This window comes from Juglans microcarpa x Juglans regia, chromosome 8D (genome assembly GCF_004785595.1).
Source record: "Juglans microcarpa x Juglans regia isolate MS1-56 chromosome 8D, Jm3101_v1.0, whole genome shotgun sequence".
In the NCBI taxonomy this organism is placed as follows: domain Eukaryota; kingdom Viridiplantae; phylum Streptophyta; class Magnoliopsida; order Fagales; family Juglandaceae; genus Juglans; species Juglans microcarpa x Juglans regia.
The window spans coordinates 274,510-301,891 of NC_054608.1; the positions used below are offsets into that span (position 1 = coordinate 274,510).

At 37.4% G+C, this 27,382-nt stretch overlaps 2 protein-coding genes across 3 annotated transcripts; one reads left to right on the top strand and one right to left on the bottom strand.

The window, feature by feature from the left end:
- Nucleotides 1-9,190: 9,190 nt before the first annotated feature.
- Nucleotides 9,191-18,009, bottom strand: LOC121242972 (reticulocalbin-2-like). Its single transcript, XM_041141019.1, is given in 9 exon segments — nt 9,191-9,444; nt 9,613-9,750; nt 11,169-11,265; nt 11,354-11,527; nt 16,132-16,197; nt 16,301-16,403; nt 17,127-17,144; nt 17,147-17,620; nt 17,623-18,009. Coding segments are annotated over 8 exon segments (1,122 nt in total). The 5' UTR covers nt 17,687-18,009; the 3' UTR covers nt 9,191-9,444; nt 9,613-9,624.
- Nucleotides 18,010-21,080: 3,071 nt separating this feature from the next.
- LOC121242757 (transcription factor SRM1-like) lies at nt 21,081-26,758 on the top strand. 2 transcript variants are annotated; one of them, XM_041140705.1, is made up of 3 exons: nt 21,081-21,228; nt 22,413-23,169; nt 25,944-26,758. In XM_041140705.1, the coding sequence occupies exons 2-3, from the start codon at nt 22,787-22,789 to the stop codon at nt 26,443-26,445; spliced, it is 885 nt and encodes a 294-aa protein (XP_040996639.1). In that variant the 5' UTR covers nt 21,081-21,228; nt 22,413-22,786; the 3' UTR covers nt 26,446-26,758. The 2 variants fall into 2 exon arrangements, with proteins under 2 accessions (XP_040996639.1, XP_040996638.1); XM_041140704.1 differs by lacking the exon at nt 21,081-21,228 and adding an exon at nt 21,823-22,225.
- The last annotated feature ends 624 nt before the right edge of the window (nt 26,759-27,382 follow it).

The window sequence follows — 27,382 nt, forward strand, 5'->3', positions numbered from 1 at the left end:
GTCAAGAAACAATGTCTTTTTGTTGGAGAAAATCATGAAACTGATGAGACATATATTCGCACTTGAATCAGACCTTAAAGTTCTGATCCCTAACGAAAATTGAGTCTCAACATAGGCGAGGAATTGTTAAAAGACAAAGAAAGCCTCAAATTTAGAACGTAGAAAATAAATCCAGGTATACTTGATATAACCATCAATGAAAGTAACAAAGTATTTATAATTCGCATGTGAAATAACAGGAGAAATTCCCCACACATCACTATGAATAAAATCAAAACACCGTTCAGTATGACTACCATGAGAGGGAAGTGAGAGGGACTTACTTTTATCTAATTTGCATGTGGAGCAATCAAAGGAAAGATGAGATGAAAATTGATCTTGATTGCCCAACAAACCAGAGTTTACTAAATGAGATAAAACAACAGAGTTAGGATGACCCAACCGTTTGTGCCATATTTCACCCTTATTGTTTACAGTGTTATAAGCTAAAGAAATACAGTAAGAATGGAAAAATTGCAGAGGAAACAATCGTCCAACTTTAGGCCCTTCGCGAGTATCTTCCCCGACATCTGATCCCGCACAAGATAACCATCACGAGAAAAACAAATATCACAGTTGTTATCAACCAACTGGCATACTAATATAAGACTAGTGGAAAGCTCAGAAGATACAAAAGCAACTCTAACTGTGGAATTAACATTACCAATAGCATGAATAGGTAATTGACTACCATTAGCAATTTGAATATGCGATGATCCATTATAAGTCTGACCATTGCTAAGAGTATCAGAAGAACTAGTCATGTGATTAGACGCACTAGAATCAACAAGCCAAGATAAGGATGGTAGTGAACCGTTGCCTTGCAGGCCTAAGACTGAAAATGCTGAAATAATCATCTATTGGACCATCTTAGGAGTAAGAGCAGATGAGTCACCAACAATAGCAGAGTTAGTAGAAATAGAGGGACCCACAATGGCCTAATAAGCATTAGCTTGACGATTCTGGGGATGAATAGTACATTCTTTGATAATATACCCTGGCTTCTTACAGTAGTTGCAAGATTTCCTCACACAGCAAGTAGCAATATGTTTGTATTCTTTGCAGCTGAAACATTGAACTTTTTGTATGTCATGTCCCTTGCCTTTTCCATGAGCTGCATAAGCCACTGCATTTGGTATCATTTTATTTTGCTGGTAAGTTGCATGGGTTGCAAGAGGCTGCTCGTCACGAAGTAACTCCCCAAAACAAACATCCAAAGAAGGCAATGGATCACGGTTCATCAAATTGGAGCGAGTGGCCTCAAATCCAGGTCGTAACTTCATTAAAAATTGATCTCGCTTGATTTGTTCATGAACGTCCTGCACAACATAGAGAGATTCTTCCAGTATCTTGGCATAAATCATGTCAGTAAATTCTCCCTAGAGATTACTAAATCCAAAAACATAATCTTGAATGGAAAGATTGCCCTGAGTGTAACTGGTGATCTGGTACTCCAACTAAAAATGCCGGACAGAATTATCCTGATTATACACTTTCCTTAAGTATTCCCACATAGATTTAGCAGTCTTATATGGCCTCAGATTGAGAACAATAAGAACATCAACAGAGCCTAAAATCCATATCATCACCCTATCATCTTTGATCTTCCACTGAGCCAACTTAGGAAGCTCAGTAGGATCGGGATCACTACCATCTATATGACCCCATAATTCTTTCCCCAAAACAAATAAGCAAAATTGAAATTCTCAGGTAGAATAGTTCTTACCCATGAATTTCACAACAAAGGAGTCTGAAGACATGATGCTCATAAAAGGGAAAAAAATCAGCCAAGAAGAATACCTGCCTACACACCACAAAACGTGCCAACCACCAAAAAGTGAAACATGGGATGCTGACAGAAACTATCGAGAACTGAAAAACATGATCACTGAGGTCCCAAACAGTGTCGAAAACCAAAAACTCCAAGGAATGTTGCATCCTAGTGACAACCAAAACGAAAAACCTCATGGACAGCGTCGACAGTGGCAAAAATGTCACCCACCAAGGAAAAAAATAATAATAGTAGCCCCACCACAACCAAACGGCTCACAAAAATTGCCGACAATGTCAACACTATCGTCCACCAACGAAAAAAAAAACATCACACAAGAAAGAACCAAAAATATTTCTATGTTATGGCTCTGAAACTATATCAAATTGGATTGAATACCTCTTTTGTGAGGATTTCCTTTAATAATATAGGCACTGTCATGCATGTTACAAGGCTATAATCAAGCTATTTATAGCTATAAAATATGGTCTAAATATGGAAGCTATGACTAAATACAAAATATGTCTAAATAAGGAAGCTAGGACTAATTACGAAACCTGTACAGCTATAAATACATTCTCGCTGACAATCCCAACAAAAATATGGGACTTGAGTCTTGCTACCTACGATAGACTGGCTCAATGAGGACATCGAAAATATAAGTGGGGAGATTGTGATACACCACTATGATAAATAATAAGGGTATGTGGTGGATGAGATCCCGCATTGTTTGGAGATAAGAAGTTAATACTCTTTATAATATTCCAATGGGGCTTCAATTATATCATTGACTAGTACTTTTGGAGTAGATCATGTGGCTTGGGCCTTCTATCGAGGCGTTACATCAACTTATGCTCTTGGGTCACATTCATCTGAAAAAAACAAAAGGCTACCTCTTTTTTAGTGGAAAATATTATAGAGTTTCAGAGCTAATTTCCTTGTGCCATAATCAAACTTTAGATACTTACCAACTTAAGATAACAGAAGATAATGGTCCCAATAGAAAATTCTATGATATAAAAAACAGGTGAACAAGTTACGCTAATATTGCACTGGATCTTCTAGGTCTAGCTTCTGAAGATTCCTCTCCGTCCTTTTATCCCATGACAAATACAAGGGTAAGATATATACATAATGAGGCATTTGCACACTGTTTCTTAGAATACCTAGAATGGTATATTTAGTCAACTTATTTGGAAAATGAAAGAAAAGAAAAACTTGACTGCTTAGTTTATTCCTTTTTTAATCTCTTTTCCCTTGAAGTTCCACTCATGACTGAGCTCCCATTGGTTAACAGAATCTCCTGTGCTGAGGTTAATTCGATTTAATTATAACTCCAATTATGTTATGTAAAGATGTATACGCACTTGTAACCTATAAGAAAATGTAAAGATGTGTACATGCTGGTGGTTTTATTTTAAGAAAAAATCTATTCATCATTCCTACACACCACACACCATACTTTTTTTATTTTTTAATTTTACCAAATGTGTGATATATGGATGATGAGTAGAAGAATTCAAAAAGTTTAAGAAGAATAAAACCAATTATTCCTTCATTGGTCTAAAAGTTTTATGGAACTTTGGGTGGCAATAGAACTAACCAGTCACTAACTTAGGCACGAATGCGTTCCCTTGAACCCCAAACCATCTTACTATTTGATTGCAAGTGATCGTGAGGCGGTGGCAGTGAAACATGTCCATAACAGGGTGTCCAAGAGAACACAGATGGCAAAACTTCTCTCTTTCTCTCTCTCAATTATGAGGAGAAACATGACAAAAAATTTCAAAATAGAGCTGAATCTGCATCTTACTTGCAGAGTGTGACCCCACATTTGTCTTTGGGTGGTGAGGTTTTTTGGCTAGTCAGCATCGAAAGTTGGGTCTTGGTTATGCTGCTCGTTACAACATAGACAAGATGGTACTTTAGCTTTGCTTTTATCCTATATCACATGTTTAATTTTGGAAGAAAAATCATCTTATTTTGATACAATTTGGGGCAATATCAATTTGGGATGGTAATGTTTAATGTGTTGATGTTTGCTTGCTTTTGTTTTCTCATATAAGAATGTGCATTGAAATAATAGATGAATTTGTCTGGACTGGCCCCTTGGATCGAGATTAAAATAGCCACCGTTAAGTACAGCTTGATAATGGTTTTAGGACTTATACACGGGCATTAATTGAAGTAATTAGCCTACTGACCTAAAAGGTTTTACTAATTGGAGGGGTGTTTAAGAGAGATGTATTACTGGTTCTGATTGTGACTAGCGTCAATTTGAGACCATGGACCTGCATTTTCACACATTTTAAAATGTATAAATTTCTCATCATTTTGGCTACAAGTTGCCACTGGACAAGTTGATAGCACTAGAATGGTTGCTGATTATGCTGCTTTTTCCCCTTCTATTCAAGTGTCTCTAGCATCAAACTTGATGTCAACTACATGTCAAGATATGTCACAACAAGTTTTGGCTATTGATTACATCTTCAGATAGGTAAATTCTTCTATGCAAATCTTTAATATCTATGAAATTTGACTTCTTGCATTGGTGATTTTCACGTTGGGAGTGTACTTATATGCATCATGGCACTTGCCATTCTTAATTCACAAAAGAGTACCAAATATATAAATTAAAGCCGCAAAATTATAGAACCTACTTGGAAGAATTGGCAGATAACTTTTAAGAATGTCTTGTTACTTTTGACCTTAAACTATCATTAGCAAATGTTATAATAGCTAGAAAATAAGACTGTCTTCATAGTCATCGTTATACTCTATCAGTTTGCTTTCACACATTCATGGCATCTATCATTCTTACTTTTTATAGAAGATTACCAAATATGAATATTTGAATCAGGAAATTGAAGAACAGAGTTGGAAGAATTTTCGAACAAATACAACTTGAAATGTCTTGTTTACTTGTGACCTCGTCTATTTATTAAACAATGTGTTGTTTTTCATGACATTTAATGTGAGTGAAATGAGAACATCTCTGTTGTCGCAGATCATTGTGAAGTTAGCACTTCATCGAGTAGGCCTCTATTTCATTAGGTGGGTGCAAGTTGGCATTCCTTTTGGCCCTTATCGACCTTGGAAAGAAAAAGTCGAGTTGTGGTTCCGTCATGCTACAAACTTATCACAAAAAGGTAGTTTACTTGGTCTCTTGCCTTCTATTTTAACATGGGCTCTCTGGCTTTGGCGTTGCAAGGCACGCATGGAAGGACATATGGCTACGGTGGAGTCCCTTTGGCATTCAATCAAGACTATTGGTGCATGGCTGGGGATTCAGCTTAAGGCTGGTAAGAAGCTCTTAATGGGGATGAAAAGGTGCTAGCTGCTTTTTCCATTCCGGTAAATGCTCCAAAAAATAAGCGGGTGGTTATCGTTACATGGAAAAGACTGGCACAAGAGTGGTATAAGATGAATGTTGATGGCAATTGCTTGGGTAACCCAAGTCAGATGGGGGCGGGGGAGAAATACGGGATGATGTGGGTCAGTTGGTGTTGGCCTTCTCGTCTAGTTTGGGTCATGATACCAATAATTCGGCGGAGCTTATGGCTCTTCTTTTTGGGTTGAGACATTATAGGGAGCTTGGCATAATAAAAGTGGAAGTTGAATTGGACTTACTTTTGGTGGTACATTGGCTACAGCGAAAGCGATGTGGGATACGGTATCTTGAGGATTATTGGGATGAGATTCGGGAGATTCTTTCACCGATGCAGTGTGTGGTTCGGCATGTTTTTCAAGAGTGTAATGTAGGAGCTGATCACCTAGCTCGATTGGCTACAGATTTGGTCTCTAGGACATGGGTGTAGTTCGGAGAGCTTCCTCATCTTCTCAAAGGAATTTTGAATTTAGATCGGTTGGGGCTGCCATGTTTGCGTTGTTAGTTTTAGGATGGGCTCACTTTGCTCCGTTGGTTTGTAGTTATTTTTTAATTGGTTCTTTGGTTGGTTATTTTGTAATTTTTTTTCAAGTGAGTTGGTCTTTTTATACGGTTTTCCTCCGCTATAAGTGAGGGTTTTAATAAAATGGAGAGGGGGCCACTCTTGGACATGTGACCCTCAACTCTTCGAAAAAAAAAAAAAGCCTATTCATTTGCTTTCTCCAGGCCATTAGTGAAAATGGAATGCAATATTTATGTCAAGACTTTCAGTGTTATTTTACTTGGTAAACTCACCATGGTGCTGCATAAGTAATATGATTTTAGTCGATCATAGATTCAATTGCATGAGGTGTGAGTCAGCCATGTTTGTTTAGCTTGCATTGATAATAGATGCATCTACTTGGATGGGTTTCAGAAAAGATTGTTTACTTCAATCTGATAAAACTTCTGCACCAGCAAGCTAATTTGTATAAACTGTTTTATAACAAAAGGAATGTTTTGTTTAATTCATTGTTCTATCAATATATCTATCCGAGTTATTGAGCATTTACGACAAAAGCTAAAGATGGTTCATAATCCTATCATAATCACTGTTGGCAATTGTCTCCCAACCAGTGCCGTCCACAGTTTCTTGCATATTGTTTTCTTGAAACTAGTGATGCAGAAAGAGGTCTGTTACAATGATTGTTATGATTCCCTCTTCCAAAAGAGGTCAATCTGGATTTGTTAGAAAATTTAGAACTCGTAACAACTTTATACACAAATTGTATTACTATATATCGTGGTTGTTTCAGTGTTGGCTTAGAGGGAAGATTGATTCCAAATGGCTGCACGTCTGCTTTTACAGAAGAGCGATTAAATATGGGTCTTATTTTTATTCTCTCGGCAATCTTTTTTTTTTTTTTTTTTGGGTTAAGCTGATGCCTTTTCTTCTGCAGCACCTTCTTGGTTTATATCACTTGGTCTATCCTTCGAAAGTAGTTATAATCAAGGAATGGACTTTGAGAAGGAGATTTTCTTAATTGACCTTTTCCCCCTTCACATTTCTTAAGCTACTGAATTTGGGTTTTGCAGATAGATCGCAGCAGGAAAGACTACAAAAGGAATAGTTGGATAACACCATCTCTGAGCTACAACTTTTGTTTATATATGTATATATATAAAGGAAAATACTTTAGCCACAAATGGATTACACAAAAATAATCCCACAAATTGATGTAACATAATGTAGTTCGTCAAATTATAAATTTACTTTTATTGTAAATTAACTACATGAATCCATATCAATTTATGGAAATACTTTTGTGTAATCTTCCTGAGGCAGCAGCAGCTGCTGCAATAGTTATGGCAGCTGTATGTATTGTTTGGCAGTTAAAGTTCCTATCCCTTTGACTTCGTCTGTTGTATGTTATGGCAGCTGTATTATTGATTTGGTGAGATTGGAATCTGAAATATAATATTGTCCATTGTGCGATTTGTAGATCATTCGGTTTTAATATATTACGTTGTTAAATGAGCATGCTTCATGAAAACGGCATACATATTATGAGTACAGGCTTTTCATTTTGTTTGTGTTTTAAATGATTGAAAAGGGGAAACCATGTAGAAAGACAATAACCTCAAAATAGGAAACATGAAGACAGCAGGTAATTGATCTCTCATTAATTAGCCAGAAGGAGGTATTGGCAAGATGATATGGATTCTAGTTTATATTGCCTTGTAAGTTCTAAAATTAATCGAGCATCATGAGAAGAAAGGTTGAAAAGACGAGCTTGTGCTCGAGCTCTCCCTCCACTCAAACCTTGGAGTTACTATGGGTATATAGGATTACACCGACCCATTCAAACCAACCATCGATGCCCTATCATCTTGCGGTAAAAGCAAAAGATGGTAAGCGTTTCTTCCTCAGGTTATGCACTATGAAGATCTTTCCTAACGCACCAAGCCAAACAAAGAATGCTACTGCTACTGTTGATGATACCCATTTCTCCAAATCTTCTTCCAAGGAAAAGAGACGTTATCTTGAGGGAAGAGTGCGTGGTAGACAGAGTTGATACCAAAAGTCCGTCTTTTGGGAGGAACCCATAAGATGCTATCAACACTGTTTCCCTCTGCTTGAAAGAGTACAAACAATCGAAGAACGAAGAGATCATACCAACCCAATTATGTAATGCTCCAATAAAGGAACATGCTAGAATCCTCAGAGGTCTTAAGTGTTGGTCTCCACACCATTTATCATGCTAGAATCTGATCTTTGACCCACCCCCCACCTCAAATTGAGGATGCGAGAAATCCCGTGTCTTGATGTTTTTCCCCACCCCGACTTCGAACAACCCCTAACCTTGTTCAAACACCAAACTTTTTTGATAAGTTGTTCAAACACCAAACTCCCAACAGGTTACTGTATTTGACTTCTACCACCAATCTCTGCAATGCATTTTTTCCATGTCATCACACCATGACAACTTGTACAAGGTGGTACTTGAATTCATCACCGAGTCCTCTCCACAAGAAATCCTGCTTAAGTTTCTCAATACAATGAGCGACACTGACAGGAATGGGGAATTATGATAGAAGGCAAATTGGAAAGGGTACTCTTAATCAGAGTGGTCCACCCACCCTCGGATAAATTGAAAAATAGTCACTCCTACCCAGCCAATTGACGCTTCATTTCCTCAATAATGCCATCCCAAATGAATTTAGACATCAAGAAAGACATACGCACTTCATAGGCAGAGAAGCCACCCTAAATCCCAAGACATGGATCAATCTTCCTCTATCATCCACTGCTTCAGCCAGAACTAACTCTGATTTGGCAAGATTAATTCTCACCCCCAACACAATTTCAATGCAAAATAACAGACAAGCAAGTGACACAGATGATCCAAAGAAGCCTCACAAAAGATCAAGGCATCATCCACACAGAAAACACAAGCTCTTTCTTATTCATGGATCTCATTGAGAAGCACAATAGAAGTCTCCTATTCAATGCCTCCATGCCCACTACAAAGGATAGGAGGATAGGAGATCTTTCTCAATCCCTGAAAGCTATTAAAGAATTTGAGGGGTATCACTTGTCAGAACATAAAAGTAGACCGTAGAAAAACAATGAGCTATCAATTCACACCACTTCTCCCCAAAACCATACCTTCACAGCATACACATTAGAAAGCCCCAATTAACATGATTATATGCCTTTTTCCAAATCCAATTTGTAAATTACTCCTGGAAACCCTGATCTGATTTTGCTATCAAGCCATTCATTGGGAATAAGGACTGAGCCTAAAATCCGACATCCCTTGATGACGGCATTGTGTCCCAAAGATAACATTCTTCAACACCAATTTCAAGCTATGGGCAAGAATTTTAGAGAGAATTGTATTCACACTTCCATTTCCAACAACTAGCAAACATAGATGTTTTATGTCCTACATGACAGCTATAACAACTAGGTAAACATGGAGTGCTATGCCCCAAAAAAATCAGGAATATGAAGGGGGAAAAGAATATTTAACAATTTTGCCCACAAAATAAACATTTCAACTATCAATTCAGTGTATAAATCATACAATGAGCTGAGGTTCATAATCTGATGAAGAGCAACAACACCGGAACCATCTGTTTGCAAAACTGGTAAGAGACAACGAAATATGATTTTTCAGGTTGTTCTCACCAAGATTGTTGACACTTACTGGTTCTGTCAAGCCAAAAGAATTCCCTGTTTAACCAAAGTTTCCCTAGTATCCTGCAGGAATGATATTAAAACATCTTATCATTTACAAGGCACCCTGTGCACTCAGGCTGCGCCCTTCACAGTTATGAATAAAGTCTTCTATCACTTGTATAAAAAATATCATTTACAAGGCAGGTAATATAAACTAGGATGAGAAACAAAAGGAAAGGTTTTCCTCACCTAGTCTAAAATTTAACGGAATTCGTCATGGTACTCATAGTCGTCCTCATCATCCTCGTTGAATATAGCACTGTAAAATACGTAAGGGTTCTCAATCATCTCTGTCAAGGTTAGACGCCCATCTTTATCAGCATCCGCCTGCAAAAGAAACCAACACATTGTTTCAATAATAAAATAACTCCACACTCTTGCCCAAAAAAGAATAACTCCACATGCAGGAAATAAGCCATATAAGACCCAAAGAATTATTACAAATTTTTTTCAATATCTTCAAATTCTCCTAATTGGTTAGATTCACATCCTTGATTTTAATTACTAAGTCATAAACTATTATGATGTTTCAGCAAAAATTCACCTTTGAACTTGAAGTTCTGGGGGCACACACCTCTCAGACATACTTGCAGTTTGATCCCATATTATTCAGTATGCCCAAGAAAACTCCAAACTCCAAACTCCAAACAGAGAATTAACCAATTTCCCTAGTGTTCAAGATATGCTTGAAGCATATCATTTATGTCTGTCCATGAACTTCTAAAAGTGAAGTTCAGACAATGCCAGCACTTCTTGAACAATACATTTTCAAGTGTAACAAAAGAAAAGATCTACAGGAAGAAGATTTCAAGTGTGCATATGTGTGTGTGTCCAAGTCAGAGCTCCCCTCGTAGCTAGGAAATGGGCTTGGAGCCTGGTAAACTCTGTGTATAAAGAACGCTGTCCTCAAAGGTCCTTGGAAGACCATCTATCTCTTTAAGCATACCAATTTATCTCCCGGAACCCATGAGACCAAGAGATTCCCAATGCAAAGCACAAGATGCAGACTCCAACCAAATCCTACAGCATGCTTTATTGTATCAACCTCATGAAAACTCATTGTGCCAATTCCACAAAAGCCAATAAGCTCCAAATATAAGGCAATTAAGATTTTGTCCATGAAGCCTCATGGACAATTTGATGACAGAAATCCTCATGCACTTGAAGCCAAAAATGTCCATTCAAGAGAATCTTAAGTATGGCCATTGAATAATGGATAATCACGCTAGGATAAATAATAACATTCATAGAGGATCTTACGAAATCTTGTGGATATTAGTAACCTATAGTCAGAATATCATTCACAACTTGAACCTGGTATAGCAGTTGCAGATAAGGGTAAGAAATCTATTAGAATGACAAGTTATTTCTGCTCGTCTAAAAAAGTGGAATCTTAATGGCACTTTTTCAACAAGAAGCTTTTCTTAAGCCAGGAAATTAAAGTCCATTATGTGGCATGAGAAAACCAAATCAAAAGCAACTGATAATGCAAAACAAATGTCCTGATTGTTTAAAATGCATTTAACCACTTATCCTTTTACAGGCCCATCACCATCAAAAAGATTGACTCATACTAATACATAGCAAAATACTCTTCTGCATGGTAAAAAAAAAAAAAAAAATTCCAAGCTGAAAAACTATATTTAGTGCTTGAATGACTCATATTTTTATAAAAATAATAAAGCAGCAAAAATAAATAAATTTCTCATAAATTAAATGTTACTAGTTATCGACCATATGAATACCTGTGATATGATATATTCTGCCTGTTGTTTCGCATAATATCGCTCTGATGGGTGAAGTTTTCCAATGATTGTTACTAGTTCTACATCTGACAAGTATCTGTTAAAGAAAAGTCCAATGCAAGTGATTACAGTATATAGCATTCACTGATCAATGTTCACATGAGAAATATATCTTTGAAGAGTACCCATCACCATCTTTGTCGAGTTGAGCAAACAATGTTCTGGCAGGGGCCTCTGTTGAATCAACAACATGATGTGAAGAATTGTGACCTTCTTCATCATAGTTTCTCACCATGTCAAAGAGCCCATGAAAAAATTCTTTGAAGTTAAGCTTCCCGTCTTTGTCAGTATCCCTTTCTCTAAGAAGGCAAAAAGGAAAAGTGAACAAGTAGACAGGCAAATTAATAACTTCACGATAAAAACCAAGGCCCATTACAGATGATTGGAGGAAATGTAAAGCAATATAGGATGAGAGCACATTTAACGGAGAAAGTCATTAAACAAACCATGGCAAAAGAATTGGTTGTGTTAAAAGCAGTTAAACATCTACAAGTAGGGTTATATGACTTTTATTATAATTGGTTGCCAATGAACTCATGTACATGCAGCAAGAAACTAAAAGGGGAAGTCCCAACTATCAAACAATTGACACCTAAGCTAACCCTTTTTTATAAGTAAAATATTATATTAATAAAAATAGGCCTAGCCCGAGTACACAGGGAGTATACAAAAGGTAACACTTAGTTAGTAGGGAGAAAGAGAAATAAGAACATCATGAAGGCCATTGAAATCAACGACTTTAGCCCATAGGAATAAAGTATTAACAAAGAACAATCTAATCTCCTCCAGTGAGCGCCCTTATCTTCAAAAGTCTGATCATTTCATTCTATCGGACTAACCGTCGGTGACCTCAACACCAAGGTGTAAAAGGCACCTTTGACCGAGGGAGACTTTCCCACTATCTTTCCATAAAAAAACTCCCCTTTGTTTGCATGATTCAAAACAACGGCTTTAGACCTAGTGATGCTTCGAATGGAATGTAGAAAATATTTCCATCCGATGTCATTTGCGCCTTCCGGGATAACCAACAAACATTTCCTCCTTCCATTCCGAAAATCTGAGAGTTGCAAAAAACTGACCCTTGCGTTAATATGATGCTGAATGATGATAAGTCCATTACCCATCCTTAGCTCCCTAAAAAATCCCTCATGACAGATGAGTTCTAAGCAATCCTCTATCCCCTTAGCCACCCATAAAGCTGCCGTCCCACATAGACACATGAACTTAGCCATCCTTTTACTACGTTCAGAGATGCGAAAACTATTTCCTCCCTCTTTCGTAAAAACGGAAGTTTTTTATTCCACCTTCAACCACCTCTCACCATCCATCTGAGACGAATCCGCATTGTACGTCGTCATCCTCTGATCCCAAATCACAGGATCATCCATCTGCTTTCTATATGGGAATAGAAAGCAGATCACCCTCCATTAGAACAGCTCCAGAAAATATCAGAACAGCATGCAACATTTACATGCAGAAGCCTTCTATGCATCTTTGAGGAAACCGAGAGGAATAAGGCTGAAGAAGAAGGATCTGCCTTGCCACCGAAGTGTGTCACCGGAGCTCGACCTTGTCTGTGACGAACCAGATATGCGTCGACGAAGCCTAAAGGAACGCTTTCTGTGAGGATCCCATAGGGAGGGCTGTCGCCGGAGTGTCCTCCGAGGGGTCGCTAGAGCCCATCAGTTTTGTCTGTGGTGGCCACAGGTTCGACGGCACTTGGCATATCTCGTTTCTCTCGCTCATCTTGTCTCTACAATGTGCAGGGGCTGCACGTTCAGACTTCTGATGGCCCGACGACGACAACGACCACACAACAGGATCGAGTGGGTACGTTGGATACGATGGCCTAGTAGGATCGAGTGGGTTTAAGTGCTTTACAAAAAATCAAAGCATCATCTGTAAATAACAAATGAGAAATGTTAAGAGTATTCCGATTGGTGTCACCAACAAAAAACCCAGCCAAGCCACTTCCAACCATAGTTGATATCATTCTACTAAGCGCCTCCATAACAATCACAAAACGAAGAGGGTACAAAGGATCCCCCTTCCTTAGCCCTTGAGAATTGTTAGAGAAACCAACTAGACTACCATTTACCAAAACTGAGAACCTTATTGTGGAGATGCAATACCTAATCCATAAGCACCATCGTTCCCCAAATTCATACCTCCCAAGCAAGTATAGTAGGAAGTCTCACTTAATGTGATTATAAACCTTCTCCATATCTAACTTGCATAAAATAACCGGTACGCCGGATTTTACTCTACTATCCAAAAATTCATTGACAATTAATAATGGATCTAATATTTGTCTTCCCCTTATAAACGTGTTTTAGGGTCTTGACATAGTCCTCCCCAAGACCTCCCCTAGTCGATTTGCTAGAACTTTGGAGATAATCTTATACACGCCATTCACAAGACTAATAGGCCAAAAATCCTTGATATTCAAGGCCCCAACCTTGTTGGGAATAAGCGCAATAAAAGTGACATCGAGACTTTTCTCAAACTTCCCAAACAAGACAAATTCTTGGAAGACCCTCATCATATCATCCTTCACCACTTCCCAAAATGATTGGAAAAAACCCATAGAAAAATCGAGAAACATTTCATGTTGACCCAATTCTATACCCATTACACACTCTACTGCGACTCCTCTTCCACTATTTTCTCCATTTGGACCACTAGCGACAATTCATAGGTAGGTCGTGAATCAAATGGAGCAATCTCTAGCGTAATTAATTGGCTACCAGCAATAGAGGGGCCCTGCTACACTCTCGCGTCCTCCTTTGAAAGTTTGGCCCACCACACTGTGTTAGACCAGGTTATATTAGTTAGACCCGGCCCTATTTTAGACTTCCCCTTATCCCAACCCATTACTTGGGGCCCAACGGAGTGGCCTGTTTGCGTAGAACCTTCATTTATTCCAGTGACTTTAGACCTCTAAGGTATGGATCCAGTTAGCTACCCTTTTCTTATTGGTAATAAAATTTCATTTTAAGCAAATAAGGCACAATCCAAGTACAACGAGATGTGTACACAAAAGTCACCTACCTAGAAATAGAGAGAGAAAAATATAAGAAAATCATGAAAGCTAAGCCCATTAAAATCTATGGACGCTGTCCAAAAGAGGAAAGTGTTTGAGAAAGAAGGTCTCGATCCCCTCCATTGTCTATTTGATGCCCTCAAAACTTCTACCATTCATTTCCCACCAGGACATCAAATAAGGCAAGTAGAAATCATTTTCCACAGCTGAAATTTGTAGGTGACCACCTAATTTTCTCCATGAGCGAAAAAGATTTGCTAGACATAACCTAAGTCAAACTAACTTGACTAAAGAAATCATTCCACGGAGCGGTAGCCACCGTGTAATGTAGTAGAAGGTGATCCACAAACCCTTGACTCTTCTTGCACATGCAACACCACTCCATCGTAATGATGTGTTTTTTCTCGTATTATCTATGATGAGAATCTTTCCTAGAAAGGTTGTCCATTTGCAGCTATTTAAGGCACATTGATTTGTCATATTCTCTTTCAAGAGAGAGGCTTGTTATTGTGAGGACAGACGCTGAAACTCCCTTTCTTGGACAAGGCCAGAGCAGCTTGTCTCCGCCTCTTCTTCACATACCAGTGGAGTACAAGTTAGAAAATGTAGTAAGTGGAGTACAAGTTAGAAAATGTAGTAAGAGCCTCAACCTCCAGATCATGAGCTGTCCAGATTAAGCTTACATTCCACATAAAGGAACTATTAGAAATCTCCAAAAGCTTGACACAGAAGCATCCCTTGCACAAGCCGCGATGAACATATCCAGGAAAAATTTCTTTAGAATACCACCCCCACACCACAGATCATGCCATAATTTGATCATAGACTTGTTGCCTACTTCAAATCTAATATGATTATAAAATTACCCCAGCCTTTTCTTGACATTCTCCCATAGACTCATCCCATAAGGTCCTTGTACCTCATTAGAACACTATCCACCCCATCGAGACCCATATTTAGTGTTTACAACTACTCTCCACAAGGCCTCTCTCTTGTTTTGATAGTGCCAAAACCATTTCTCCAGAAGTGCACAATTGACAAAAAGCAAATTTCAAACTCCCCGCCCTCCTTTGAAGATCAAAGAACATACTTTAGTCCATCTTACCTGGTCAAGTTTGAACTCTTTTCACAATCCGCTCCAAAGGAAATCCAGCTGTAGTTTCTCAGAGCAATTAGCCACGTTGGGAGCAGAGATAGATAAATGAAATATATAGGCAGGTTAGAAGGAGTGCTCTTATTCAAAGTAACTACCACCTTTGGCCAAAAACAACCTCTTCTAGCCAGCCTTTGCTCAATCTTCTCAATAAGACAACTTGGCTACCTAGATGGTCTAAATTAGAACTACTAGATGATTAGGTCCATATGAAGCAAATTGAGTTGAGAGCCTAAGAAAGAAAGGTTTTCAACCAAGTTAGTCAAAACAAACATCGATGCGAGTGAGACACGTGCCAAGTCCCTTCTAAGCAGCAGATTACAAAATACTACCAACTCATGCATCAATGATGCATTCTGCATTAATCAGCCTGTCTTTATTCTGAAAAGAACTCAAGAAAATCTAGATTAAAAGAGTTTAACAGGAGAGGGAGAAATTAATTTGGTAGGAACAGATTGGCATCAACATATGAATTGATGGTCTACTCCTTTTCACTATTAGAAATATATTTATCTGGTGCCAATGGGAAATGATCTCAATTAGTTGGTCAACACTTATGTAAGTTGCTTATCACAAAACACGAATGGCATGACTACAAACTCAGATGAAAATTATGATTCAAAAGATTTTATCAAATGCACTAATGGTTTAAAATGATGCTGCAATTTAAACTTTCAGAGAAGAGAACTTGACAAAACTCATCTCACCTCACTTCCTCCTTGCACAACCACTGAAGCAGTTTTGGGTTTTTGGTATCAGCTGGGTGCAGAAAGCTAGAAAATCAAGAGAAAAGTTAAGGAAAAGCATTACCCATTTGGATAAAAATAAAGAAACCTTTTTGCAATGAAAGAATCTTGCTAAACAGTATGAGCTCACTCGTTGAACTCCGTTATGTTTAAGAGACCATCTCCATCCGCATCCGATGCATTAAAGTGTTCCACTTTCCACCAACCCATATCATAGCCGAAAGAATTATTATCTGGTAAATCAGATAGGGATCAACAACCAAGCCAAATTTATATACAAACAAGGTCATGATGGACCACGTAGAGACTAATAGCACCATAAAACCTAAAGTGAAACTCCATCATCACTTGGAGTAATGAGGAAGTGCAAATTTGGCTCCTGCCTACCCGAAGAGGACTGATCAAACTGTGAAACACAATATATACAGGAAAACTATATAGCTAAAACCTGTTAATGAACTAAGAGGGAAATAATAACGATGCCAGGTAATTATATTCGTAAACATAATAAAATCCAATGAATTCTTCAAATAAGTCAAGTATATATAAAGTCGCATACATCAATCAATTGTGCTCCTTATGAAAAAGACAGACAAGAGTGTTTTTTTAAGAAAAAAGGCAGACAGACTTTCTCCCTGAAAACATACCATCTTCATCAATCCGCTATAATACAGCGTGATTAACAAAGAATATCAGTGAAATCAGAACAGAAACGCGTCAGGTCTCACTCCTTATCAAAACGAAAACACGTCAGGTCTCACTAAAAGTGCATTGTCAGAAAAATGAGAAAAGAAAAACTCAAATCCCACGACAGATTGAAATTGAGAATTAAAAACGAAGTACAAACCAATAAAAAAAATACCAAAAAGGAATTAAAAAAAAAACATGATTCAAACACATATCACACTAAAGAACAAAAGGAAAATTTAGCAAAAGCAAAGATTTTTTTAATTGACCTGCATTCTGAACCCAACTGGGGGATCATACTCGGCAAAAGAAACAAACCCATCTTTATTTTTATCATGAGTGTCCAATTCCCTCTTCGTCCTGTGCATCACTTCCCTCTCCGCCTGCTGCAAGTTCCACTCGGTCAACTCGTGATCGGTCACGAATCCATCAGCCGGGAGCACATCAATCCTCGGGAAGAGCAAGACCAGCCTGTTGGACACGTTGAACCTCTCCTCGTCGTTTAGGTAGTCCTCCGCGTCCATAAAGTCCTCCCATTCGGGCTGGGACTCGGCGGCCGGCGCGGAATCTGGATGAAGGAGCTCGGGGTGGGCGTGCTCGATGTACTGCTTCTCCCACTGACGGTCCTCGCGGCGAAGCTCGAGGTCGGCGACAATGGGGTCGAAGGGGACGGGCTCGTGGTGTGAGTGGTGCTGGTGAGAGAAGGTGAAGTTGGAGCGGAGCTTGAGGCGGCGGTGGCGATTGTTAGGGGATTTCTTAGGGAGTGGGATATGAGAAGGAGAAGGAGGACTGCTATGGTTACGTATATCACAATGGAAACTTTGCCCATTCTCTATTCTACAATGTATATTTATATATATGTAGGTAGAAAGAGATGTATATATCTCTGCGACAAAATGTTTTACGTTGCAATTCAGATTGGAAATGGGGTTTATGTATATTGTTCAAAGATTCAAGATTTGGGGTGTGCGGGAGAAGGAGATCTACTAGCCCCAACTGGAGATGGAGAGCGAGAGAGAGAGAGAGAGGGAATTTGACTGGGAATGGAAGAGGTGCAGTGGTAGTGGGATTGAGACGCGAGATTGTAAAATGTCGTGGTTTTAAGAGAGAGGGGAAACTTTGTTCGTAGGTGTGTCAGAATTCAGATCTGTCGGTCATTAGTTTATAGTTTATACGTTGAGTCTATCTTTAGCTCTACTACTATAGCCCGACCTTTATCATTCTCTCTTAACTTGTTCAAAAGAAATGCTAATATTTTCGATTCATTAGCATGCATGCAAGTTCTTTGTATGAATCAACCGTAATTGTTGAACAAGTTTTAAGAGTTATCGGTCCAATAAATACTTTTTATTTAATTTCTTTGACAGTTCAAATGAATTTTTTTTTCTATTGAATTTGTGCTTCTTTTTTTTTTTTTTTTTTTTTTCTAAACAAGTAAACTTCGTTAAAATAAAAGATGATAGATGTTTGAAGGGTTGGATTCATAATCGGTTGTTTTTTTAAATGTTAGCTCTCATTTATAGTTCATTTATAGTATTGGTTGAAATAGCTACCCATGCTAACAACCAAGAGGTACCATACCGTCTTCTTTTTCAAAAAAAGAGAGAGAAAGAAAGTGCCATACTGTCTTTACCTTTCCTTTTTATACAAATTAGAGCTATCTCATTAGATTATATACATATAAATAAAGTGAGAAGTTTGATTAATAGAGTATAAAAATATACAACATTGAATTGTGTAAATGTAAAAAAAAAAAAAAAAAAAAAAAAAAAAAAAAAAAAAGACTTTTAGCTAAGTAAAACAATTTAATCATATTTGGTGTTTACTGTAGCTAGATAAAAGTAATAAAAAATTATTTCTTCCCTAAAAAACGCACTCCCTCTCTGTTTACACTTTGATTGGAAAACAAAGCAAGTGTAAAATAATTTTCAAACACATGCGAGTGGTTTTAAATGTTAATTATGTTTTTTACCGTTTGTATCTATCAATCATATGTTAATTATAATTAGAATTTTTACAATTTGTCTCTAGCTTCTCCTATTAAGATTTATCTTTATCAATTATATGTTAATTATAATTTGATTAGTAATTAACATATCATTGGTAGAATTGTAAAATATTTTAAAAAATAAATTAGAAAAAAATATTATTAAGTTATTAATATTTTATTATTATTTTGACTGATAGATAGAATAAATTTTAAATAAAATAGATAAATATAAAATCATGTGATATTATACAAATTATGACTTTACTCATACAATGGGATTGGCAATAAATGGTTCCTTACCCTTTTCACTCTCAATTATCTGTTTCTTTTTTCAATTAAAGTTGTTATAATTTTCTTCCATTTTCATTCATGGGATCCCACAAAGGGCTGAAGTTCCATTACATTGTTTGTTTAGTTTTTTAGTAAGTTACCATGGACCCGGGCCTCGAGTTTTTGTGTATTGTTTGGTGCCCATAATCTGGAAGGTTGGGACGCATCCACTAGGCTGGGAACCATTTCCAAAACCCAAGAGCTGTTGGGTTTTGTCTTAGCCCAGACTTTGAGTAGTAAAGGACGTTTTTATCGCTGGGCCACAGTTCTCGAGCCTGTCGATCAGCCCCTGGGCTTCTTATTGTAGTCTTGAAAGATTTTTTTATGGAAAATGAATACTTTTTTTTCTCTCTCTCTCTCTGACCTGAAATCCTATTAAATCGATTCATGTTTAATTATTATTAAAAAATCTATTCATCATCTATTTTTTTATTATTCCATAATGCGACATTAGATGATAGACACATTTTACGAAATAATAAGAGGATGATGATAATTGAAATGATGAGTAGTATTACTCAATTACTATATCTATAGTCTACAACATAATTATTAACAAATCATGTGTGGGGACCTGACATAATGTTGAACTTCGTAGGGTCCTAAACTTCAGTTTTGAACGCTTGGACAGATGAAACTAGAAACTATAAAGGACATATATATAGGATGACAATAAAAAGGTCAGAGATTGACCTGGCAAAGACCACAAGACATGAAAGAACCCTCAAACCAATAAACATACAAAATCCCCTACGTTTGAGAGAGTTTGAATTTGGACTTAAATCTAGTTCAAATTTAAATTTAATATATAATCCAAACAAGAAATTTAAATTTTAAATACTAAACCCAAAACCTCCTTTCCACCCAAACGCAACAGCGTAAAATTGATCAGAAATCCCTCAAACGTGGGCCGACTATTAAGGCAAATTGAGCTGCATGGACCACAAGCTTAACCCCCACAAGTGGATCATGTGCTTTTGTCAATTGCCTCTAATGAAATGGCTCTTGGTGAAAAATTGAAAATTAAAAATTAAAAGTTAAATAAGACATTATTAAAATATATTTTTTTAATATTAATATTATTTTAAAATTTTAAAAAATTAAATTATTTATTGTATTTTGAATGAAAATTTAAGATATTCGATCGTTTCTTATCAAACGGGACTTAGGCGGTGGCATACAATGGTTATGGAGTTCACTTCAGAGCGTGGCAACTTGCACAAATTCAATCATGAGCTGTTGACTACATCCCAAAAGAGGTATGGGAGGAAAGCAATGATGACTGATTTCCTTTAATGGTTAAAGGAAACTTTTAAGTTCTCCAAATAAAAATCTTTAAAGGGTACGTACCATAAATAACTCCACAAGTTCTGACCAAATCTGGCTAAGACTCTAATATTTCCTAAAACAAATCGCCCAAACTGGTGGCAAGTTTGTCTGTGATATTTGGATTGTTGATTTCGAGCTCCCCTCAGATGGATAGATAAAGATGGCCTTTTGACTCTTCTTGTGCAACAGTCTCAGAACTGATGTCATGAAACAATGCAGCAGCGGCAAAAAGATTGATATTGCCATGGTTCTCTCTCGTCCTGTGCCGGAAATAAAGCAACAGGTAATGACCTACTAACACGCTGCACTTTTTTTTTTTTTTTCTCTCTTCTATTTTTTTTTTCGATTTGTTTGTGTGTTTCGTTCTCTGCAACTGGGCATAGTTATCTCATCTCCTGACATATAATATTTGTTTCATTGGGAAAATAAGAAATGAAAAGAAATTTGCATTGGTATTTTCTTCTCTCTTCCGCTCTTTCTTTCTGTGGTGTTATCTGTCAGATATTAATGGGTACTGCAGATTCCAGTGGGTTTTGCAACTTGGGGTTAAGGCCTTTTTCAATCCCAGCTGTCCGATTTGTAGCGCATCGTAGTTGGTGGGGATGGGACCAATCGTTCAGAATAAAAGGAGGATGGGACCAATTGACCCATCCTTTGCACCTCCTCTGTTGATATTTCAGGATAACCGGTCAACATCGCCCATAATTTCTCTGTCTGCCCATGTAATTTTTCACCCCAATTCAAGCTCATATTCTTATCCTCCTAAACTGTTTTGTTTTGGGTTTATCTGGATTATGGATGCTCCTAATTTTTTCTTATTGGGATCCTAATTCTGCCTTGTTTTATGTATTATCTGTGAAAGTGGTTTTGGGACATCAATTAGAGAACTTTCTGATTAAAGATCTTAATCTGTATTAATAGTCTTTTTAGAAAGAGAGAAGAGGTAGAGTAAAGGTCTTGTACGCACTCAATGTTAGGTTCTTACTTTCCTGTTAATGCAATCCGTTTGGAAGAGCACGGAAAAAAAGGTTTTGATTAGTTGGTTAAACTGTCAGATTCTAGATAGTGTGTGTAGTACTTAAATTTTGGTTTTTCCCCCCTCCAAATATCATTTTGTGTAGTTACTGGAGTCACTGTTTCGAGAGTTGAACAGTGGGTATCTCAACAGAAGGGTAAAAATCTCAGGAAGCACCGACTTGTGCATTTTAAACCCATGGTTCAAAATCCCGAATCTTTTGGTGTGTACTGTTTGGGTTTTCTCGAGTGAAAAAAAAAAATGAGGTGGGCAATTTTGATCCAAAAATTCAGAGTAGGGATTTTACTTTGAGTTTTTTTTTTTTTTTATTTCAGCTTCCCATTGTTTTGTTTTTCTTTTCGATAATAGCATTTAATCTGTTTGATGTTGGACCTAGTTTTTGTTGGGACCTAGATTGTGTGCATTGGTTTGTGGCATTCTCGTGCCATTTTGAGCTGAGATGTTCGAACTTTCATAACGTCTCTTACTAGCAGTTTAGGAGCGTATCTGTCGTCCGTGGAGATTTTACTCTACAAGGGTTCTATAGGAAGAATAAATTTCTGTGGACCTGAGCTGTTAAAGCTGTTCTTATCAGTAGGGCTATTGATTAATTGGGTTTGCTGTTGGAATTGGAAATAGAAATTTGAGCCATCTTTCTCATCAATTAGACACTTCTGGGTTTTTCTTCTTTGTTTGGTATCCAGGTATCCTCGTGGTCTCTTTCATATTTCACCATCCAAAGCCCTAATTACCATTCCATGGACTTCACCGCAGCATTAATTCCTATTTTTCCCACCTTGTTTAAACTGCCATTTATTGCATCTCTGATTTTATGGTTTTCAGATATTTCTCATGGTCTAACTGAACTGTTGCCTTTTCGTTCATCAATAGGTCAGCAATCCACAAGAGTCCAAATTTTGAGTTGTGGAGCAAATCACCATTGAATTCTTCACATGCTTCACCAAGTTTTGTGATTTTTATTGGAGGTGATCTCTGCTTTGGTTTCGTTGGCCTCTTTTCCGGTCTGTTTGTTTCTCTTCCTCCTCACTTCTATCGTCAGACATATCTGCTTCCCATAATTTAGCCTGCCGTCAAACTTCTTGTGGGAATCCCACTATAAAAAGAATTCATATCAAAATTTCAGGAGCAGGTCCAGAAAGTTTGACTTTGTTGATGGGTTTAGCCTAGACATTGAGCAGTTTTGTAGATTTCTCTCCCTTTTTCCTCTGTTTAAAATTCTGGGTTGTGGATTCAGAATAAACTTGATGACCGTGGATGAAACGGGTAGTAACTCCGTATGGAGTAAAGAGCAAGATAAGGCATTTGAGAATGCCCTAGCAACTCATCCTGTAGATGCTTCAGATCGGTGGGAGAAAATTGCAGCCGATGTACCAGGGAAAACCATAGAAGAGATTAAACATCACTATGAGCTATTGGTTGATGATGTTAGCCTGATTGAATCTGGTCGTGTGCCTCTGCCTTCCTATAGTTCTTTAGAGGGTTCGGCGAGCCATGCTGGTGATGAAGGAAATTGTAAGAAGGGTGGCCATCTGGGGAATTATAACAGTGAGTCTAATCATGGAAATAAGGCTTCAAGGTCAGATCAGGAACGCCGTAAAGGGATTGCTTGGACAGAAGATGAACATAGGTAAGATTAGTTATTATCGATTTTTTTTTATTGTCTGGCAGTGCATAAGTTCGTTGGTGGCATATGCAAAAGTATCTAAAAAATTAAGATGGTTGGCATATGTGGAACTATCTAAATAATTGTTAAGATTGGTTACCGTTATTACTTTAGTTATTATCGTGTCTATATGCTTTTATGCATTAATAGTGTGCTTTGAGATCAGTATTATCTTCCTGTGTGGTATCCTGACTCCATTCTTTCTCAAGATAACTTCTACAAATAAGCTGCGGTTCTAATGAAATGATTATTACAAATAAGCTGATAAGGGTAGGCAACTTATGAACAGTCAGTTTTTATGGTTGTGATCTCAATGAATTGGGCATAAAAGAGCCTTGAGCCTTTACTGAGGCATAGAAAGTGATGCTTTCTCTGGATGTAATATGGAAAAAGAAAAAAGAAATGAAAAGGATGAGTCGTCAATTTCTGAAGCATCCCTATGAATTATACCGATTTCTATGTTCTTTCGCTCCAGATTGACGTACAACATTTTCATTCTCCTTTAGACGTGGAATCGTTGTATGAAGTTTCTATCCACAAACTTCAAACCATTAAAAGACAAGGTGAGTATGATTGCTGATTGCAAATGTTAAGAGTTTTTATGTTTCCCTTGTGTTTTTTATTTCTCTAATGGGCTTATGTTGTTTTTGATATTGAGCAGTTCAATTTATGCTACTTATATATATATATGTATATATAAAGGGCAGTTCAATTCATGTTGTTATGGTGGAATTTGTTCTCTGTTGTCATAATTGCCTTTTTTTTTCGGCATTCACTTTCTGGATTGTCATGTTAGAGGCTTCAGGTTTTGCTTCTCTGTTATTAAGTTACCACTCTACCAAAAACATATCTTCTTGGGTGCTTCCCCATATATTTCAGCTTTAGAACTGTCCTTCATAGGGTTTAGAACTTTGCATCTTGATTTACATACAAGTCCTAAGCCATGGTGAAGTTTTAGAAATCAATTTTGAAGTGCCTCCAGCACACTTAAAGTTAATTGATTTCCTTTGCTTGAAGTAATTATTGCTTTCCATAATGATATTGAATTGACTGGGAACTCAAAATGTTCTTGTTTTGGACAAGAATGACAGAAAAATATGCCAACAAAATACTGAGTTTTTGTTGAACTTGCCTTGAAATGATAGGAAAAGAGGACTTTTTAATATTTCCTGAGGCGTTGAGGGTGACATAGATCATAGAAGGCTGAAGAATAGACTTGTCAAAAAAAAGGAGGCTGAAGAATAGACAGATGAACAGCGGTAAAATTAAAAGGATGGATAGAAGAGGAACTAAACAATTAGAATTGGTTGCTAGGCCATGTGGTTGCTAGGCAATGTCAAGGAAAAAATAGTTCTGTGAATGAGACAGGCACGATCAAGTTGAAAAGTGCTTAAGATTACTGTGGATGCTGCATACCTCATTGGGAAAATTTGTTGTGGTAGCTTCGGATCTGGACTTGAGGCCATGCAATTGTTCTTCTGATGGGTTCAGCCCTAGGGTATGTGCTAAATATAATGACACTTTATGTGCTTTGTCATTTTGTTCCATGTCTGTACTAAACAAAATGCAGGGAAAAGTGGGTTTGACCTAATGAGTTGGTATCAATCTAGTGATCTGCATTTAGAAACTTGGTTTCGTTTGGGATCATGAATTTTTTCCTGAAGGTTGTTGATTTGAAACATTAGATTAGAGATAGTATCTGATATGATACAGTAAGAAAAAGATACTTGGATGAGGGTGTACAATACATATCCAAGTTCAGAATTTAGTAGAAGTTATTTGTTCCTTTTATTAAGACTGGGATGGGGGTAAGGTATTTGTGATACCCCATATGATGAGAGGATAAGTAGGTGGTGTATGGGATCCCACATTACTTGAGAAGGAGAAGTTCTTACTCTTTATGATGTTCCAATGAGGCTCCAATTGTATTATTGACCAGTCCTTTTAGAGTATAGGCCATACAGTTTGGACCTTCCATTGGGGCGTTACAGTATTCCTCTTGTTACACCTTTTCTTTGCCTTTTTTCTTATCCTTTGTTTCGCTTCAAAATGTTTGCACTATTCTCTATTTGGCCCTTTTCCTTTCTTACATCCTTTCCCATTATTCTTTTTTGAGGCGGATTGCATACTGTATGCTCGATGCATCTCTTCAAGGTTACTAATCAGTTGAAATTGTCAGTTACAGAGGATATCAAATAGTACCGTGTGTTATTCGTGGAAAAGTTCTTAGAAGGGATCATTTTAAACCTCGTTGAGCACCTTAGTAGAGCATCTTAGATATGCCATCAGCTACGGGTAATGATTCAAGTCAGTATCTGCCTAGACTGATTGCTTTTCTAGAATTATGGTCGCAATATGGTCATATTTTGATCTGATGTAATCATAGTCACGTTTTAGGCTGATTTAATTCATCCTTTATAAACTCTCTGCTGAATATGGGTGGCAGTTTCAGAATATATATATAGTCGATGCATCCATTTGAGCATAAACTGCCTAAAGTGCCTGTTTAGATATAAATGTCGTTGAGGCCGTTGATAGAAGGGTTTCTGTTGAGCAATGATTATATGTTGATATGCTTAAGAAGAAAAGAAAGAAGGATGAATTGGTGTCTGGAGATCCTAGAGTAGCGCCGTTGCAGTTTAGATACTCATTCAAATGCCATAATTTTGTTCAATGCTTTTATGTGCTATATTATTCTTTGGGAACTAGCTTTGATTTTTGTATCCTTTGATCATCAGGTTATTTCTTCTTGGTTTGGACAAATATGGGAAGGGGGACTGGCGAAGTATATCTCGAAACTTTGTGGTGACAAGAACACCTACGCAAGTGGCAAGCCATGCACAAAAGTACTTCATTCGGTTGAACTCAATGAACAAAGATAGGAGGCGATCAAGCATTCATGACATCACCAGTGTTGGCAATGGTGACATTTCAGCTCCACAAGGACCAATCACTGGCCAAACCAATGGTTCTGCAGGAGGTTCATCTGGAAAACCAACCAAACAACCACCTCAGCCATCAGCTGGGCCTGCAGGCATTGGTGTGTATGGTGCTCCGACTATGGGGCAACCTATAGGAGGATCCCTTGTCTCAGCAGTCGGTACCCCTGTTAGTCTTCCTACTGGAGCACATATGGCATACGGTGTGAGAGCCCCTGTACCCGGAGTTGTGGTTCCTGGTGCACCAATGAACATGGGTCCAATGGCATATCCAATGCCGCATGCTTCTGCACATATGTAATGTGCAATTTAGGAGCTACAGCAGCAACACGAACAAAAGACAGAAGAATGTTTCTTGTGCTCTTGTTGGATTATCGAGAGCCTTTAGATCAGAGCCTGAGTTTTTGTTTTTTTTTTTGTTGCTTATTTAGCACAAGCTGTTTAATGTTTAACTGTCATTTGTCTATTTTTGCATCCGTTATAAATAAGGGCATTTGGGTAGGAATTACCTGAATCTGTATAGGCAACTGGTGGCAGTATTTATGATTAGGACAGCATTCTTGTTTGTTTCTTCTTATAAACAATTTGGTAGTCAGTGCTTAATTTCTATGGCACAAGTTGTAAAGAACCCTTTTAAATCTTCTCCTATTCTGAGTAACAAATATGAAGACATAGCTATATATTTGTTTGAAGTAACTTTTTGACTGGAATTTTCTTTGTTGCTTAGGCGAGATTATTGTTGACAGATGGCCATATAATACATTAGGATTTGTACGTCTTCATATCTGTTCTGTATCTCTAATAGCTGTTAAAATGGCTGCATTTCTCTTCCAACTGCTGGAATATGTGATGAGCGCAATTTGTTGAATCTCCATAATCTTGAGCGATTGAATTGTCATTTCTAAGATGATTAAAAGATGTTGATCGAGGTGACTCAATGAGAATGAAGAAAACGATATAGAAAGAGAAACATTTGGTTTACGAAAAGATTTCACAAAAATGAAGTTACAAATTGATGTGGTATTTTGTAATTTGTTATAAAACTCTTTTTAGTATAAAGTAGATCAAGCGTATCACCATTAGCCTCTTTAATTTGTAAACCTATCGCTTTTGGCAAAAATAAAAAAGTGAGACTACCTTTGAAATGACTTAACACATCATCTGATCTTTTATGCTCAACTTGTTTGATGAGAAATTTTGATTGCAATATTAGCTTTCACCCTTTGATCCCATTCCCA

Coding starts and splice junctions, on each gene's coding strand:
- LOC121242757 (XM_041140705.1), top strand. CDS start 22,787: ATGACCGTGGATGAAACGGGTAGTAACTCCGTATGGAGTAAAGAGCAA. Junction 23,170..25,943: donor TGGACAGAAGATGAACATAG/GTAAGATTAGTT, acceptor TTTGATCATCAG/GTTATTTCTTCTTGGTTTGG.